Below are 18,301 nucleotides of genomic sequence, written 5' to 3' on the forward strand. Positions count from 1 at the left end.
TATCAAGTAATCCTAACTGAATTTTAGTTCATGTAAAATAATGAAAGAGATAAGAGGATAAATGGAGAGTATGGTATTTAGGATGTGTTTAATATGATGGGAAGTGAAAGAATAAAAGACCCCTAGAAATCTACAACAGAAATGTCTTTCACTATAGCCTAGAAATATATAGATAGAATCGTAGTGGTAGCAGCTGAGGTGATCTTAGTTTAGTTTACATATATGGGATTTATGGAAACTAACAGCAATTGCTAAAAAGCTGAAGCGTAAGAAACAACTTCTGATGAAGTGATTAAAATGAAAAGCAGTTATGAAAATGCATAGGTTCAGCATGTTGTGTTTCAGAGTTTCATTTTCTGCTTATCTTTAGGGAGAAAGGAACAATGGCTTTGATGTCCTCTATCACAATATGAAACATGGACATTTGTCAACAAAGGACTTAGCAGATTTTATTAGAGAAAGGTAAGTATTCATCCTATATTTTTAATATAGTATTTGTAGATTTTATTGTTTGTCATTGTGTTTAACAGTAGTGTGCAAAATATGTAAACAAAATTCAATTATCAAAACCCAATTATCATTTTAATATACCTCTCACATTCTACAGGAATATCTATACTTATTTCATTAGTTTAGAACTGAATAGGAACTCTTAAGCATCAGTTACTAACGAGCTTCTAATTTTTCAGGTTTCATTTAAAAGATGAGAATAAAAATCTAGAAGTGTCATATTAGGTGTCCAGCACTTCATTTAAATTATTCCAAATTTTTCATTTGGAAGAAAAAGGAAGAAAAATGATAAGTTATAGTTGCAAAAATTATTAGGCTTACAGAGTTGTTACTATAAATTTGGAATTAGGCTATTAGCAACTGCTGGTATAAACTTTAAAATATTACACTTTCAGAAGCTGAGACAGGTTTGTTAAAGAAAGAGAATAATACACAGGGACAAGAAAATAATACGCAGAAAATAACACAAGTTCTTCTATATTGGATGGAAGGAACAGGACTGAAATCTGAAAGTAGGACAACTTTCAAAACAGGTGACCTAGTGCTGCATTTAGTTCTTGAACATATGGATTTCCCTTCTGAACAAAATTACTTATATGCCTACTTTGGAATTTTGCCTTTCCTTAGTTACTGACACTAGATAACACATGGAAAATAGTTGCAAGGAATTGATTGAGAACCTGTTTCACTGCTGGCTTCTTGCAGTAGAAGCTGTCAAACTGGAATTCTTCAAAATTTATGTTTTGGCCTCAAATATATTTCAGTTTAAAAAGTACTTTCAAATTTCCACAAAATATAACCACCACAAATCTGACAGATACTCCATTGCACTACCATTAGTGTCATTTCAAAGTGAATTGGACAAAATGACAAAAAAAACATTTCACTAAGTAGAAACAGGTGAGTTCCAGAGTCCATAGGTGATATCTCCTTTTGTAAAGACTGCACAACCAAGGAATCTTCTGTTTTTCAAATCCCCAGTATCAGAGAATGAATTATGAAGCCACAAAGGGTTCTAGTGAAAACCTGAGTTAGATTTAGCAGAGGGATATCACACTGTTCACATTTAGTATAAATGCTTAATGCTTCACAAACTTGCACTTTTAATATTTGCTTTTTATCATCTGAGTTCTTGAATCTTTCCTTTGATAGCCTCTTTAATTTTTGGAATCATTTAGTTTTTATACCAGCACATCATGGACCTAAGCTGTACCTTACCTGGAGACATTTAAGTTTATTGGTTTTACAACTTTTGTGTTTAGATTTACCTCCATATTTAGATGAGAAACCATCTCACTCTCTCTGCTTCTTGTCTCCTGTATGTTGTATTCTTTGGGCATGCTCCATTTTATTCATATTGGTGCTAAGGTGAAAGGTCTTACGTAAACAGGTAAAAAATAAACTTGCTGCTGTATCCGACTTGGTTTCTTTGCTTTATAATACTGACATAAGTAAACCTTGACAGTTCTTTCTGCACAAAATCCCTAGTAAAAAGAATATGGCATTCTGGGTTTTTTCTATCTATAAGCTTCTGTAAATTAAATTTTTAATTTCAATATTTTTGAAATTAAATCATTATTTTTAAATAACTTCTAAGTTATAAGCATTTGGAGTCAGTAAAGAAAATCTTTGAACCTTTTTCCGCATGTTAAAATGTTTCAGCTCAGGTTTCTGTGAATTATTTCTAGTGTGTTAAATAACATTTAAAGATTAATGACCGTGTATGAATACATGAGGATCCCCATGGGTACTTTATCCTCAGTGAGAGTTCAAGAAATGCTTTTTTCTGTGCATGGATCAGGATGTGCCAAAGAGATATGCAGCCATCTTACAGCATCTTTTGTAAGATCTATGAAAAAAATTCTGTTCTCATTAACTCACTAAGATAGAATCTTAGTGCTATGTTGCAATTTACTTGACAAAGCTGCACTATTTTTCCTTAAGGGTAAGTTGCCCATGTCGATGATGCAGATCAGCTGCACTAAATTCAGTCCTTTCTAGTGACTTGTTTCCATTGGGATATTAAACCTGCCTTGTGTATTCTTCAGCCCTGTTTTTCTGCTGCCTCTTGATAAGCCAGGCTGCAATTAACAAAAAACAGTTGAAGAACAAATTGATACTCCTTTTCCATAAGAAATGAATGATCAATCACAGCCTAAGCTAGCAGTAGTTTGTGACATATAGTTAGATTCAAAGAAATAGAGAGACTTCAAATATTTGGTGTCCTTTAATAAAAATATTTGAGAGTCCAAGTGTGTGCAGTGAAGCCCTTTGCGGCTGTTGTGAAGTTACTGTGGGATGTCATTCAATTTCCTGGGAAATAAAAATGGTTCAGTAGAAAACATTTTTTCATATGGGCCAAATTCTTGGTCTCAAAAAGAAATTGGATTAGACAGTACTTGAGCAGTATTTTACAATGGTTCAGTTGTCTTGTCCGTGATCTCTTTTGCGTATTTGTTAATTGCAAAAAAGTTAAGAGATGATGCACACAGTTATCTGTTCTCCTCCTTCTGTAGATTATAGTCTGAATACTGTTTTACAGTACTGTCTTCTGCTGGGAATATGTTAAGTGGATGGGCAACATGTATTAGGAGCCATCTAGATCTAATATTTTTATGCCTTGGCTTTTGTGTACCTGATTTCTGAACTCTTCCCTTTCCAATGCATTTACATGCATTGGAATTTCGAATCTGTTTTTCCATTCCTTTTTACACATTGGCTGTTTTCTGTCTTTTTTTTTTCAGAAGTGGATACATAGGAGGGTGAAAACTGTTGAATAGGCAGAGACAGATCTGAGTTGGTGGTAATACTTTTAACAAGTAGGAGTACTTACCCCTTCTAGGTAGAGCAGTTATCTAGTCAGCTGGGTTTGCTGGAGTCTCCAGACTAGTCAGAAAATATACTTTTTACGAAGTGATTTTGCATGGAAAGAAGAGATGGGTCAGTATGTTTGGATGTACAGACTGCTTAGGGCACAAAAACATGTGTTTGTGAAGCCCCTCTCTGTTACTTGTGCTGTTCAGAATGGTGTTTTAGTTCTGTGTAGCCTAATTGGGGAAGAGTATTGTTTCCTTTTCTCCAGCCTTAGAAATGGTAATGAAAAAATGTGTAAGATATGGAATAACTTTTAAAATTATTGTAATCTTAACCATTTCTTTAAAAAAATATTTCAAAATTTCTGCAAGAACATTCTGAGATTGTGAAGTTTTTTTGTTGAGAAAAAGAAGCATTTGAAACATATTAATTTGTAATAATATTTCTATGCTGTATCTGCCATTCCTGCCTGATATCCTAGAAGGACCAGAAGTTTTGTTCCTTGTCTGTGTTCAGTGACACAGTATTGTTACTGGTCACGTATTAAAAGAACCAAGAGGCAGTTGGATCTGTGGTTTGGAAGTCTGTCATCTGAAGGAGTGAGTTTTCTGGCAGGCAGTCTGCTTAATGTTGGTAAATCCTGAGTGCAACAGGTTATCTATCTGCTGAAAGGTTAGACACCAGTTCTTAAAATCATCAAATCATAGAATGGTTTGAATTAGAAAGGATCTTCAACATGATCAAGTTCCAACCTCCCCTGTTGTGGTCCGGAACTCTTTCACTAGACCAGATTGCCCAGTGCCCCTTCCAACCTGGCCTTGAATAAAGGCCATGCTTCACTTATAAAGCATGTAGACATTTTTGTTTGTTAAAGAAGTCAAAATAAGAAGGTTGAGCTGTCTGCATAGTTGTTTTTATTTTTCTTTATATTTGTGGAAGATTTTGTAGGTGAACTGTCATGTGTTTGCATGCATTTAAAGTCTAAACTTTTTATATTTAAGAAATCACGCTGCTTTTCTAGGAGAGATGTAGGTACAGAAATGTGTTGTTTTTTCTCCAGGAATCTTTCTAATGTTTTTCTGCACCGATTGCCTGTAAGCATCATAGAAAAAATCTTCTAGATCAGATGAAACTAACAATGCATATGTTTCCATTTAACTTTTAAATGTTTGGCAGATCCCAGGCAAAGACACACATTCAAATGGGTGAAAATTAATTTACTAAGAAAATCATAGTCTGTTAACTGTACAACGGAGTGCTCTGCGAAGTCAGTTGATAGGACAAATGTACTAATTAGTCATCTTTCGGTTCTTAGTCTTTTTTACTGGTGTATGTTAATACTCTGTAGTGAATTGCAGAACTCCAGTTTTGTGGAGATAGTTCAGGGAAGTATGTTGTAAATTGGTTCAAAGAAAAGGGATATGGATTTTGGTCAAAATTCTTGTGTTTAAACAGGAAAAATAAGTCACTGAGTTATAAAATCTGGAAAACTTGGATAGACTATACAAATGATTAGTCAAAATACATTGTTCATCATGGCAATTAAAAAAAATCATTGTCTATGCTTGGTGCATGTGTGCTTGCCATTGTGCAGTGTGCAAGATTTCCAAGCCTTGGAAAGTTGAACTTTTTCTTATCATCTAAGATATGATCATATGTGGAGCAAGGATAAAGTGAATTGACTTTCTTTTATGGTGAATAACTTTGCAGTAGATAATATTCAAAATTAAATTTATCTGTTGCATGTTGCAGTTTAATCACCTTCTCCAGATAGATTTCCAGCTAACAAACTGGATAGTTATTTTGCAAGTTCAGTAGGTTTTAACACATGCTCCTCTGTTTCAGGTGAATACCCCTACTTTGTTTTCATATTTTCACAAGACAATTCTTTTTGCTTGTAAACTGTTGTTGTGCAGAAGAAAAGAAAACTTCTGTCTCAGGTTATAGTCATGGTATAACTTGACAGAGGGATGAATTCTTCATCTGCCTTCTTTTCTTCTCTCATGTCCTGTGTAAACATATTACACAGCAGGAAAGAAATTGCTCCAAGTTTTTCAAGAAAAGACAATTACAGTATTTACTCATATCTAGGATGCTTCCTAATCTAAGTTGACACTATATAGTGAATATTGTTTAAGGTGAAAAATTAAAATACTGTGTATTTTTAATTATAGGAGGTTGAGGAAGATTAATAGGGAAGGACTTGCAGGGAGTCACTGCTGTAATAGGTGATTCCATGCCAATTGACCCTGCAGAGGCTCTGAGGGGGGAATCTGTGCCAACCCTTGGATTTTGCATCTCTAAAAGACGAGTGAAATTGTGTGTTCGAGTGAAGGAAAATATTAGAACACTTTGTGTAGTTTCTAAACTCAAATATTACTGTGTGAAGAACATAAAGAAAAGAACAGCCTACCCCCAACAATAAGACTAAACAAGATCTCATTTTGTGTGATTGTTCTGTAAATATTTTTTGTTTCTGAGTTTGACTTGTTCTTCTCCCTGTAATGTTTTGTCACAGGGTTCTTAGATTATTTTTTAAAATATACTAATGTATATTTTAAAATGTATGTACCGCTTTTAAGAGATCATGTAAATGGAATAATTTTTAGCTCACGTAAAAAGTCTTCAGTTTTTTACCTTTAGAATGCATATTCAGTCTTCTTACCTTCAAATTTTTGATTGTACTTTTGATGGCTTTCTTTGGCAGGGCAACAATAGAGGAGACATATTCAAGGTCGATGACAAAACTAGCCAAATCAGCAAGCAATTACACACAACTTGGGTAAGTAAGTGTACATAAGAGAGAAATAAGTCACTGTATACATGGTAAGAATCAAGTCTGATTCTGAATATTTTACTGATGATGTTGAAGGTTAGTATAACTTTACCTTTAAAAATGGTTGTTAGGTCTTTAGTAACCATGCAAAAATTCATGCAGACAAAGACAGCACAGTTCTTTGAACTGAAGAAAAAAACCAAAGCCTAAACACAGATAAACTGTCTTCTGTGTTTAAAGCAGAGTTTTTTTCAGACATAGTTAATTCTATTATGTCCTCTCAAGCCTTTGGAAATTATTTTGAAGAGAGAACATATGGCCTGCAAATATGGCAGTGAATTTATTTATTTCTTTTATTTCTGGTTTTTGGGGTGTTACCTATTCTCAGAGATGTTCAGAATGAAACTTTTCTGTAGATTTATTCCACAGTTAAATGGAAGTTTTATACTCCTGGTATGTTTTTAAAAACTAGAATGATTAATGGATACTTTTCCATTAGATAGATTAGGCCAATGTAAACTCAGACTTCTGAGAAAAACTAGATTTTTTTTTTATTTATAGTAATGTAATCTAGAAATGTGGGGAGCTTTCATCAGTGAATAATTTTATAATAGTTGTTTTTGCTCTTTAAATTAACAGGCAGATACAGAACCTTTGAACATAAGAGCTTTAAAGCCTATGGTTAGTATTGATTTTTACCAGCATTAACCAGAATAGCAAGGCAGAAGTATGTCTTTGGAATGCTTGGAGAAAGTCCATTCAGCACAGAAATCTGAATCTGAGAAATGATCCCACCTCTTTGTTCATCTTCGTTAATCAGTAAATCCTTTTTAGTGGCAGACCATCTTTGCAATATTTTTTCTCCATCTTGTGGCTGCAGTGATGTAAGACAACTAGAGATGTCACTAACCAAGGAATTCCTGATTTGTTCACACTGTTCAAGTATAAACATAATAGTATTTACTACCTGTTAAATTATTTTAAGCTGTTCTTGCACCGTCTTGATGCTTGGCATTGTTGTGTGCTCATCATAGTGTTAAATGAAATTTGTGGTGTTTTACTTATTAGAGCCAATACAAGTAAAACATTGTATGTTTTGTTTGTTCAAATTTAGGAGGAGAAGTGAACTGTATACTTACTGATTATTCTGTAGCACTACTAAAAAAATTGCCAACTGAAAGAAAAAAAAACCAGATTAACATTATTTTCCTCAATCCAGGACATTTGCACCGGTTTGGGATGTTTTCAAAACCTCAACAGAAAAACTAGCAAGTTGTCATTTGGATCTTGTGCGGAGATTGCAAGAGCTAATAAAAGAAGTTCACAAGTATGGAGATGAACAGATCAAAGCTTACAAAAAGGTTATTAATTCTTTTTCTTATGTATGCCCAATGACTTGTTAACATTAAAATGGTTTGGTTTTGACAACCATATGATATTTGGCAGACTAAAGAAGATGTTTCAGGAACTTTGGAAGCAGTACAAAATATTCAAAGTATCACTCAGGCCTTGCAGAAATCAAAAGAAAACTACAATGCAAAGTGTGTGGAACAAGAACGCTTGAAAAAGGAAGGAGCAACACAGAGAGAAATTGAAAAGGTAGCTGTCACATCTTTCTTTAATTGTGCTACATTATTATCACTGCTTTTAATGAAGGAATGGGACCACCATTGGGCTAAGAAACAACTTATTGCTCAGATAAACATCAGTCTCAGAGGTCATGAGATTTTAAAGGAGCAAGCTGTTGACCATAGCTCAAAGTAGTCACAAGTTCTTTGTTACAAGACAATATATAACTTTTTAAACCAATGGACAGTTGCCACAAGGTTTATTTTGCTTTTCTAACCTATCACCTTTACTCACTTCTACTGCACTGCAGATACTTTAACCCAGTGGGATATTATGACACATATAGACATAAACTTCCATTATAACTTTTAAACTCTTAACTTACTCTATACAATTACATTGCGCTCCTACAGACCCTTAACCATCTTACCCAATACAGTTTCTTACTTAAGGTATATTCTTACTTACAATTATAGAGACATAAGTTTATGATTTTTCTACTTAATGTCTATGTACTTTATTTTTACATCAATCCAAGCTCCTTCCAAGGCTGCAGATCAAACCCCCCCTGTATCTGTGGAAGTTTCTATCTTTCCATTTCCCACAGTGCTACTTATTGTCATACATGTTCACCTTGTATTAGTAAGCGGAATGCTCAGAAAGGATTAAACATAGTTGAAAGTTGTGACTGTTTTGCAATATGCATGATATTGTGGCTATCTAGATATGTATTGTTTACACTTATTTATTTGTCTGTTCTTACTGTACTGTAGTTCTAATTCTTCACTTTGTAAATACCTGCATCAAATGATAGTTTTGTGTAGGGTCTTTAACAGAAATTGTGCCCAATTGTTTTAGCATCTCTTGCATTTTTGGATATATTTTCTTACGTGAATGCTCAATGCCCTCGTAACAGAACTCAGGAATAATTTTTTAATTAAATTGTGTTATCCCTGCAAAGAGATAAAGTAGCTGTGTACATGAGTATTTGAAGTCTCTTCAATAAAGAAAATGTTATCAACGCTTTCACTGATGTTTTAAAAGGTTCCAATCTCATGGACCAGAGATTGAAGGGATCTTGACAATGATTCAATACAATTAGTATCTTGAGGTGTATTTAGTACTGTCCTTGGGTTGTGATGGGGGATTGATCCATTCACAGAATCACTCAATGTCTAGGGTTGATAGGGACCTCTGAAAGCTGTCCTCTCTATTCCTCATGCTCAGGCAGGGCCATCTAAAGCCAGTTACTCAAGACCTTGTCTAGACAGCTTTCTAGTATCTTCAAGGATGGAGATCCCATGGTGTCTCTAGGCAACCTGTGCCAGGGCCCAGTCATCTTCACAGGAAAAAGGTGCTTCCTGCTGTTCAGAGGGAGGGAACCTCTTGTGTTTTCTGTTAGTGCCCATTGTCTCTGGTTTGATCGCTGGGCACCACTGAAAAAAAACAGACTTTGTCTTCTATGTAGTCTCCATTCAGGCATTTGTATCTCTTGGTAAGGTTTGCTCTCAGGCTTCCCTGCCCCTGAACAATTCCAGCAGTCTCAGCTTTTTCTTATGGGTCAGATGCTTCAGTCCCTTCATCATCTTCATGCCACTTTACTGGACTCTCTCCAGTATGTCTATGTCTCACTTGCAATGAAAATTCTGGAACTAGACACTACTCCTGGTGGGGCCTCACCAGTGCTGAGTAGAAGGGAAGGATCCCCTTCCTTGACCTGCTGAGAAAATAGTAACTTTTTCTTATTTTCAGGAATCTAACTAGTAGAGGAAAGAAGTCACCTTTCCTTGTCTCTAGTTATAACTTCTCTTATTAAATCATGAATTCTCTGCCTATTTCCATTTCAATTAACTGGTCCGTGTAGGACTTTGTTCTTGATAGAATGATGTTTTTGCTTTTAGTCCTGCTATCTTGATGAAGAAGATAGCACTGGTTATTGTCTTTTCACTGATGACAAAAGTTATTTTGTTGACTATGTTTCAATTGTTTTATCTTGGTATAAATCTAGCTTTTTTCTCCCCAGCTTCTGTCTCAAATGGGAGTTCATGTTGGATTCTAGACATGAATCAGATGTGTGTTGGCAGATGTTTTCCTGCTAGTCTGTTCAAAGTAAAATTTTTCTAAATTCTTGTAAATAGTGTTTCAGTAGGAAAGGTTGACTTGAGGGAAGGCTTTTTAAGATGTAGGATTATCCTTAATTTGGAAACAAAAAAATATTCAGCATGACAGATGTCTGCATGAGAAGGGGGAAAGAGGAGGCACTATAGGAGGAGGGTAATTTTTTTACTGTTTTATGCATCTTCCTTAGATACAACTATGTCATTGAATAGTACTTGAATGCAAGTACTTAAAATATGTTTCTAGTGGGAGTAGGTAACTGACACTGTCACATCTCTTCTGTCATGCGTCTATTTAAATTTACACTTGCAATTTTGTAAACAGAGTGACCAAAAATGGTATTAATTTATTCTTCCTTTGGTAGAAAATAGACATATTACTTTCAGTGCAACATGAAAACTATTTGCGGGCAAAATCACAGATTCACTGCTTTCTCAGAAAACAAGGGATCTGCACCAGTATACTAAGAGTTTATCACAAAGCAAAATACTTGGAGAGCTACTTTGTTGAAGAATCTAAGGAAGTATCTGAGACCTTGCAAGTCTCATTGCAGCTGGAAGTTAAAACTGGCTTGCATAATAATTTCCTGTTGTTCTCTGACATGTAAACTTCTCTATTTATAGTGACTTAACAAAAAATCAGTTGACTGATCCTTATTCTTTCACATACTGTAAATCTGGTCACATACTGTAAATACAGTTCTAGCAATTGCTGTACCTGAGAATAGTCACATCCTATTTTCAGAAGAGATTACTAGTTAATCATACAGTGTCCATGTGTTTTATCATTTTTTCTGTCCTTCTGAGTACTTAGTTTTTTAATTGCTCTTCAACATGTAATACTGGCATTCTGCTCATCATTAAACATGATGAGAAATGGAGAATGTTCTTGTTTTGCCAAACTCCCTTGCACATGGGGTTCAATTAATAATGCTTTACCAAAAAAAAAAAAAACATTTTTACATCTTTTAGCTTGACATTACTTTCCTTTTTAGTGATTAAATTTGGAATCAACTTCAAAGCAGTCATAATTTTAAAAGCAAGATTTCAGGGAGCATGTTGTATTTTCAGCATAGTAAATGGCAGTTGAGAAATATGATAGCACTCTGCTTCTCAGTGATTTTCCTCTGTAAATGTGTATGAGTGAGAATCATGAAGTAAAATTCAGGCTAATAAACTGATAGGTTTGATACAACTTTTCTGAATAATCCATATTTTTGTTATTTTAAGTATTTTCACATTCTGTTATGCTGAGTTTAGAAGAGTTTGTGACTAAGATATGATTAGGCTTTCTTTGTAACTGGACAACTACATTTGATTCCTGTTCCTTTGAAGTGCTAATGGTATACTGTTACCCATGATTATCAGTTATTTTCCTCTTGGAAATTGCAGAATCTCTCTTTCTTGCCAGAGGGCATCTTTCTATTAACTCATTTGAAATTATAGATAGCAGTCAGCTTTACAAATCATTGTAAGGAAAAAATAGTTTTTGTTAGACAGATGAAATTGATTTGCAAGGGGGAGGAGGGCTACAACTAGAACAAATAGAAAATATACAATTCTCTTTACTGATCTTATTAACAATTCAGGAATACTTTCTGTTACAAATGATGGAAAATTTCTGAGAGATAGTAAGCATATTGAATAAAGAAGCTTGGAAAGAAAATGGTGCTCAAGATGATTTTCATTGGCATTTAATTTGGAAATAGATTATCAATGGTTTGAAAGACTTCATCTCATGCATCATGCTGTAAACTTTGAAAATAACTTTTTCTCTACCACAGTCAGTCACTTCATTTAGTTTTGTTCTCCATGTAATACTGAGATTTTCCTGTATTTTGTTTTATGTTCTACTTAACTCCCAGAAAGATGATTTTGGTTTATTAGCAACAAATAATGAAAAGTATAAATCTCCAAGGTACTATTAATAATAACACTGACTTGCCTAAATGTGACCTTCACTATACTCTGCACTAGCTTCACTTTCAAATATCTGCTAATCCATTGATGTAACTCCCATACTTCTGAGTTTCTTTCTTCATTTCTAAGAGAACTTCAGCATCCTGGGGTTTTTGCCATTGATCCTTTCAGAATTGCACTTGTAACTGTTTGCTCTATATTCTAACCCTTCTTTTTTTCCTGTTTTGCTGTTGCAAATATAACTTTGTTGTTCCTATTTGACAAGAGCTAATGAGTTGTCTTCAGCAATAAAAATTTGATTTCAAAGTTAGTATTGTTATAAATATTTTAATAAAATTTTCATTGCTTATAAGGGGAAGGGATTTAGTTGAGTTAATTTGTTACACTTTTATGTGATTTATATATAGTAAAATCTCCAGTTGCTCTTATCTGAGATATTTGGTGTTTAAATTTTTTTATGATGCGTCTCTGTTTTGGTATGCCCCTGATAATTTTTAGAGATCATCCTGGGTTTTCTTTTAATATTAACTTTAAAAACCTGTATGTGACATTTGCCACATATTTGTATTGATCTATAGGCAGCAGTTAAATCTAAAAAAGCAACAGATACCTATAAACTGTATGTGGAGAAGTATGCTGCATTTAAATCTGATTTTGAACTGAAAATGACAGAAACAGCACAGGTAAGTGTTGCATTAAATGACTTACTTTTGAAGTTGGTTAATGTATTCTATTTAACTTCTAGAGCAATCTGAAATTAAAGATTTAAAAAAACTAGTCCCTTTGGAAATTGATTTGTTTGAAAGGCAAACACTGACTATGTATGTTGTGATAGCACTGTCCTTCAATGACACTGTGCTGGCACTCTAGAAGGTGTTTTGAAGAAGTTTTTGGCAGAAAGCAAAATGAACTTCTGGAATGCATTGTGTTTATGTGGAAAAACATCTGAATTGCTGGGCACCCAAGACTCATTTACAGGAATTTTAATATTGGGATCCATTGTGGCTTTTCATTATTATTCCACTGAAACACTCAAGTTACAGTTTGTTAAAATGCTACCCAGGATTTACCTGAGGTTATGAAAAGCCATTACAGCTGTTCAAGTTTCTGGGGTTTTTTAAAAGACTATATTCTAGAAGATTTCAGGTGCTTTGTATCAATGCATATGCCATTTCTTGTTACATTTTAAACCTCATTTGCCTAAGTGTCCTTAGCTCCTTAACTGTAGCTGTCCTTTTACTTAAAATTGAAAGTAATTTTCACTTAATGTTATTATGGACACTTGTAAACTTTCCACATTTGTCCATATTGGAAATGAAATTGTCATTTTGCCAATTAAAGATGTATGTGTGGAATTCTTTTTAAGTATAATGGTGTAGCTGCGTTCACAATTTGATTGCACAATGGCTACTTTAAAGATGATGTGATAGGAAAAATGACATCCATGAATATATGGAAGCCCACTTCTATGTGAAGCACATCCTGTATTGTCTTAATTCAGCATACATTTCATTTGAAAAGATGCTGATTAATTCTCAAAACTAAATCAGTGAGGAGAGTGAGTATTTTCATTTCTTACAGTGCAAAATCAGTTGGTTTAGATTAAATCTGTCTTACAATGTCCAGTAAAAGTAAAATCATAGGTTAGGCTACAGAGGATGACTGTGTCTTTTGTAATTAAGATGAAGGCTGCTGAAGAAAAAGAAAATAATGTTAATCTCCCTAAGTGATGACTACAGAGGTACATAAGTATGGCAGAAGATTGAGGGTTTAAGAAGCTAGAGATATGTGTCTTGTATGCAGGGAGTCATAGTTTGTGAATCAGAGTAGCAGGATTTTGAAGATCGGGATCTTCACAGAACCTTGTGCTAATTGGAGAGAGGATTAAGTGGTGCACCGAAGTTTGGACACACTTGAAAGAATAGTTACAGAAATAGGCAGAGAACTAGGGAAGAGCAGAAGTAAACAAAGATTTCAAGACTGTTTTGGTTTACTGTTGGGGAGGATGAGAACATTTTTAGTTCTGATTTTTGGCCAGGAAGAGGCCATTGAAAACTTTGGAAGTGATTTTAAAATGGCTGTGAGCTGACAGCCTGGGTAAAAAGGAACAAACTGTAACAATTATGCATGATGAATTTAAAGATCAAACAAATCATATTTAAAGAAGCTAAGAACATAGATTTAACTAGAGAAAAAGTGTGTATGTTTACAATTGTTCTAAAAAGGAAGTGCAAAATAGATCCAGACATAAGATATCTTGGTTTAGATGAAAAAACAAGACTCTTCAGTTATGGAGAAAAGAGGAAACTTTAACACCTTCTAAACATCTTTTGGTAGAAATAGATCAGATTTTTATGAAGGGCTGGATGATAGTTCAAACAGTAAGTAAAAAAGTTCAATAATAATTCTGAAATGATCGCTTGCTTTCTAAAGTGCATCGTTTCATAACTGAATTCTGCACCTTACTTTCCTAAATGTAACTATCAGGTTTTAGATGTGGAGAAAAAAAAGAGGCTTATTTTTTCATTTTAGTGTATTTAATTATTGAAATTTTAGATTTAGTGTTTCAGGAAATATTTTCATTATTATTAATTGCTTATATTTGTTTGCAGAAATTTCAAGACATCGAAGAAATGCACCTTCTTCGAATGAAAGAGATTATACAGTCATTGTCAAATACCATAAAAGAAATTCATTTACAAATAGGAGAGGTATTTTTATACTATATTTGGATCATGCTTTGTTTTTTCTTAACTGTTAAATGGAATATTTCTTACTTTGTGAAATTCAACATAAGGTCAAATTTCCATGGCTTCCTGTTGCATTTTTAAGTTCAGTGCCACAAAGTTTTCCAAATAAGACTGGATAAATTTTGTCATAAAAAAAATATTAGGACAATTTGAAGAATTCAAAAGTTGCAGAATTTTTAGTGTATTTCTAAATTCTGCTTCCCAGATATTAATTTAGCACTCATTTCACACAGATTTAGGATACTGCTTTTTAAATTAGAACTAAAAATTATATCAGTCTGAGAAGTTTCCAAGTATTTTATACTCTTGGATTTTATGAGCAGAAGATATTTAGTAACAGAAGCTTTTAGCATATCTTTTGTTTAGATGGAAATTGAGTTAATTAATAATCTTTATAAGCAGGCCTTTTTATTTTTTGAAGTGTCACTTTATTTGCTTACACTTTAGTATTGAGGTTCTCTGCTAATAAATGATCATCACAAGGGTGATGCTGCTTATTTCTAAAGTATATACACATCCTTCCTTGTTGGAAAAACCTATTAACAGCATGTTGTTAGAGCAAAACAATGTGTTGCTAGACCAGAACTATTACAAGAGTAAGGCGTTTTACTCAAGCAGGTGGGAGTTGTGATAATACATTAATAACAGTTCACACCCTAAACTGGTACTGGCTGAAGATACTGCCTGTCTTCCTGACATTATAGTGGGATATGTTGCCAGCAAATTTAGAAAAATATATATACACAAGTTGTTAAACATGGAAGAAATAGAAGTAAAAGCTAGATCTGTCATTTCATTTTTTGCCTGTAGTGTACCCACGCTTGCTAATACTACAGAAAGGAGAAGGTTTTCCTAGATAAATTATCTGTTGATTTTTCTAAGTCCTGTACTGTGTTTTAGGGGAAGGATTATGAATTTTAACTACTGCAAAAGCTACTTCTTAAAGTTAATAACTTTTTTCTTTGAAGGTGCATGAAGAGTTTATTAATAACATGACAAATACCACAGTTGAGAGTTTAATACAGAAATTTGCTGAGTCAAAAGGAACTGGCAAGGAAAGACCCGGTAAGAAATTAAAACTCACAGAAAAGGAAATGTTAGCTTTAAAACTGGAAATTTCCATTCCTAATGAAATGTCAAACCTGTATTTGTTAATGTGCTGTATTTTAAATATGTTAAAATTATGTGTTAACGTAACATATGTTCAAATTCTTAGTATTCATTAACTTTGATATTAAATGGTATGTAGAAATTCATTTTATGCATGTAGTATTTGTGTTCATGATGCTTGGTAGTTTATTGGTCTGTACAACTAAACTATGCAGTTTCCTGGAACATCAGGGAAATTGGTCAAGAAGCTGTAATTCCTTATACAAACTATGTGTTGTCTGCTATGTGTTTCTTGTACAAACTTTGATTCTGCATAAATTGTACTTCAGAACTTTGTTGAATATAAACATATTAAGAGCAGATGTCTATAAAGCTGCTTATTGAACTATTGGAATGGTTGCATCAGTTTGTTCAGCTTACCAAATTATCATTTTATAGATACACAATATCTATTTTTTTATAAAATGTATTTTAATATACAATAATGTGTATTGCTTCTTTAGTAAGAAGCAAATTGAATAGTACTTTTTGAAGCTACTGTTTATTGGGTGTGGTAAGACTTTCCTGGACTGGCATAAAAAGGCATTCTCACAGTACTGCTTATATAGTGTCCCTTTAATATTGGCATGAATATACAGTCACTGAGGAATTAGTAGTACTGTTTCCTTCAGTGCTAGGAGTCCTCACAAGCATCTCTGTCTTCTAGTAGAGGCACACAAAGATGTTTTTTTTTCCTAGAGCAAGAATGTACATACCAGAGTAGATAATGAAAATTTATAATGAATTGTTAAATGTTATTAGGTGTCTTGCAATGTGTGTGGGAGGTGTTTTTAACATAACATTGTTTCATATTCTTTCTGTGATGCTATAATGCTGATATCCAAGTGGGCTGAGGTAAGATTACATACGGAATGATTTTTGAACATTTCCTGTGTATTTATCAATTTCTCAGTAAAGGTTAAAAAAGAAAATGTGTGAACTTTAGGGTATCAAGTTCAGTTGGTCTGAAACAGGACAAAGACATGTAACAATTTGGTGTTCAGACCTCTTGGATTAGCTGTTGCCAAGATGTCATGGGAGGGATCTCCATCTTGCATTTAAGGTGCTGACTGCCTGGGTTACAAAGACCCTTCCTAATTTGTTGTAGAACATTGCACACTTCAAGTCATGCTATCTAGCATGGGTTTTGCCAGACAACATTGTAATTTTTAGAAAAGTAATACTTCACTTTTTAATTTAATGGAGAAATTACACACATTTATTCTTGCTGCTTTACAGTTCTTCAAATCCCATCTGTGCTCTCTGAGGACAAATAAAAACTTCTCCAAATACATTCTAAGAAAGTTAAGCCGAGTATTTTAAGGAACAATAGCACATTTAGTGTGTAAATATATGCACCTTCAATTTTCTTTTACAGTATTAAATTATTTTATTGATATGAACTTTGTCAAGTAGTCATAGTGCAGGGAGAAAGCATAGTCAAATTCAGCAGCAAAAGAATATAAATTCACAAGAAGTTTTGGAGTGTTAAAGAGTAACTACACAGACTTCTAATGACGCTAATTATGCTTATTGCTTCTCATATATTTGTTTTATTAACTTAGAATCATAAAACTTTGATAATTCAGAAGATTTGGAAGGCAAAGTGAGGTATCAGTCTTCTGAGAATGAAAAGGACACAACCACTGTTAAGGACTGCTTTTTCTTGATTAAACTCCCACTTTTTTCATCTGAGAACTGTTCACAGTGAAAAGATAATTCATGGAACAAATGGTGAAAGTCTGTGGGATGTATTTATTAATTAGGTTGAAGAAGGAGATGGCTCCTCAGAAAAACTAAATATTCAATGTAAAAAATGATACTGACTTGGCTTACAAAACAAATGCAGAAAAACTGCATTTGTTGTTTGTCACTGTTGGTTTTAACTGTCACTGTTGGTTGTAACTTAAATCTGTTTAAAGGCAATATTTTCAAATCCCCCAGGACTATGTAAGTCTTTTTTCATATTATTTGTGGGTTATTATGGTAAGTGAGATGGTGGGTACTTTCAGATAAAATAAACTAAAAAGGGAGTGCAAAACAAAGGATTTTAGTTTATTTTGGTATATTCTAGCTATTTATAGTTATTCACAGCAGAGTTAACTTGCTTTTATTTATATCTGTAAAAATAAGAATGAATCAGAAATGAAGAACTGATGAGAATTACAAGCGATTTACAGTAAAGTTAATTGCATATCTGAAATGTATCTGTACAGTGATGTCTGTTTTACCAGATTATATGGGCTCCCTCTGGTGGCTAATTTCTGTCACCTGGAGTCAGAATGTAGAGGGATATCTAGAATTCAAGTCTGTCTTGTACAAATAACAGGTTTTCTTTCAAACAGTAATGCTTTGTGAGAGTTTTTCAATTCACTCAGGAACTTCTTTACAATGGCTCTTTTTGCACTGCTACCTAAATAACTTATCTAGTCAGCTTTTTAATCTGCTTCTCACTGAATTTGCTTTAAGTTTTTCTTTATCAATTCAGTTTAGAATTTAGAGTTTTTAATAATACAATATTTGGAGAAGTAATAATTTTTGTTTTCTGACTTCCAATACTGTCCCCTGGGGAACACCACTTGTCACTGCTTTCCACTTGGACATGGAGTTTTTGATTGCAAAAACTTCTTAGAGTGCAACCATCCAGCCAATTCCTTATTCACCAAGTTGTTCGTCTGTCAGTTATGTTTTTCTCC

The 18,301-nt window shown here is 33.7% G+C and overlaps 1 protein-coding gene across 4 annotated transcripts in view; it reads left to right on the plus strand.

Moving 5' to 3' along the window:
• The window catches only part of FCHO2 (FCH and mu domain containing endocytic adaptor 2), an 81,149-nt gene that overhangs the window by 8,557 nt on the left and 54,291 nt on the right, over window positions 1-18,301 (plus strand). For all 4 annotated transcript variants that reach the window (XM_071425184.1, XM_071425185.1, XM_071425186.1 and 1 more), the window contains exons 2-8: window positions 371-462; window positions 6,032-6,106; window positions 7,320-7,461; window positions 7,547-7,699; window positions 12,285-12,389; window positions 14,319-14,417; window positions 15,425-15,521. In XM_071425184.1, the coding sequence (XP_071281285.1) occupies window positions 371-462; window positions 6,032-6,106; window positions 7,320-7,461; window positions 7,547-7,699; window positions 12,285-12,389; window positions 14,319-14,417; window positions 15,425-15,521 (763 nt within the window). The remainder of the gene's footprint in view (window positions 1-370; window positions 463-6,031; window positions 6,107-7,319; window positions 7,462-7,546; window positions 7,700-12,284; window positions 12,390-14,318; window positions 14,418-15,424; window positions 15,522-18,301) is intronic.

Source organism: Agelaius tricolor, unplaced genomic scaffold, assembly GCF_023055355.1.
Source record: "Agelaius tricolor isolate 1412-34295 unplaced genomic scaffold, bAgeTri1.0.p SCAF_4, whole genome shotgun sequence".
In the NCBI taxonomy this organism is placed as follows: Eukaryota; Metazoa; Chordata; class Aves; order Passeriformes; family Icteridae; genus Agelaius; species Agelaius tricolor.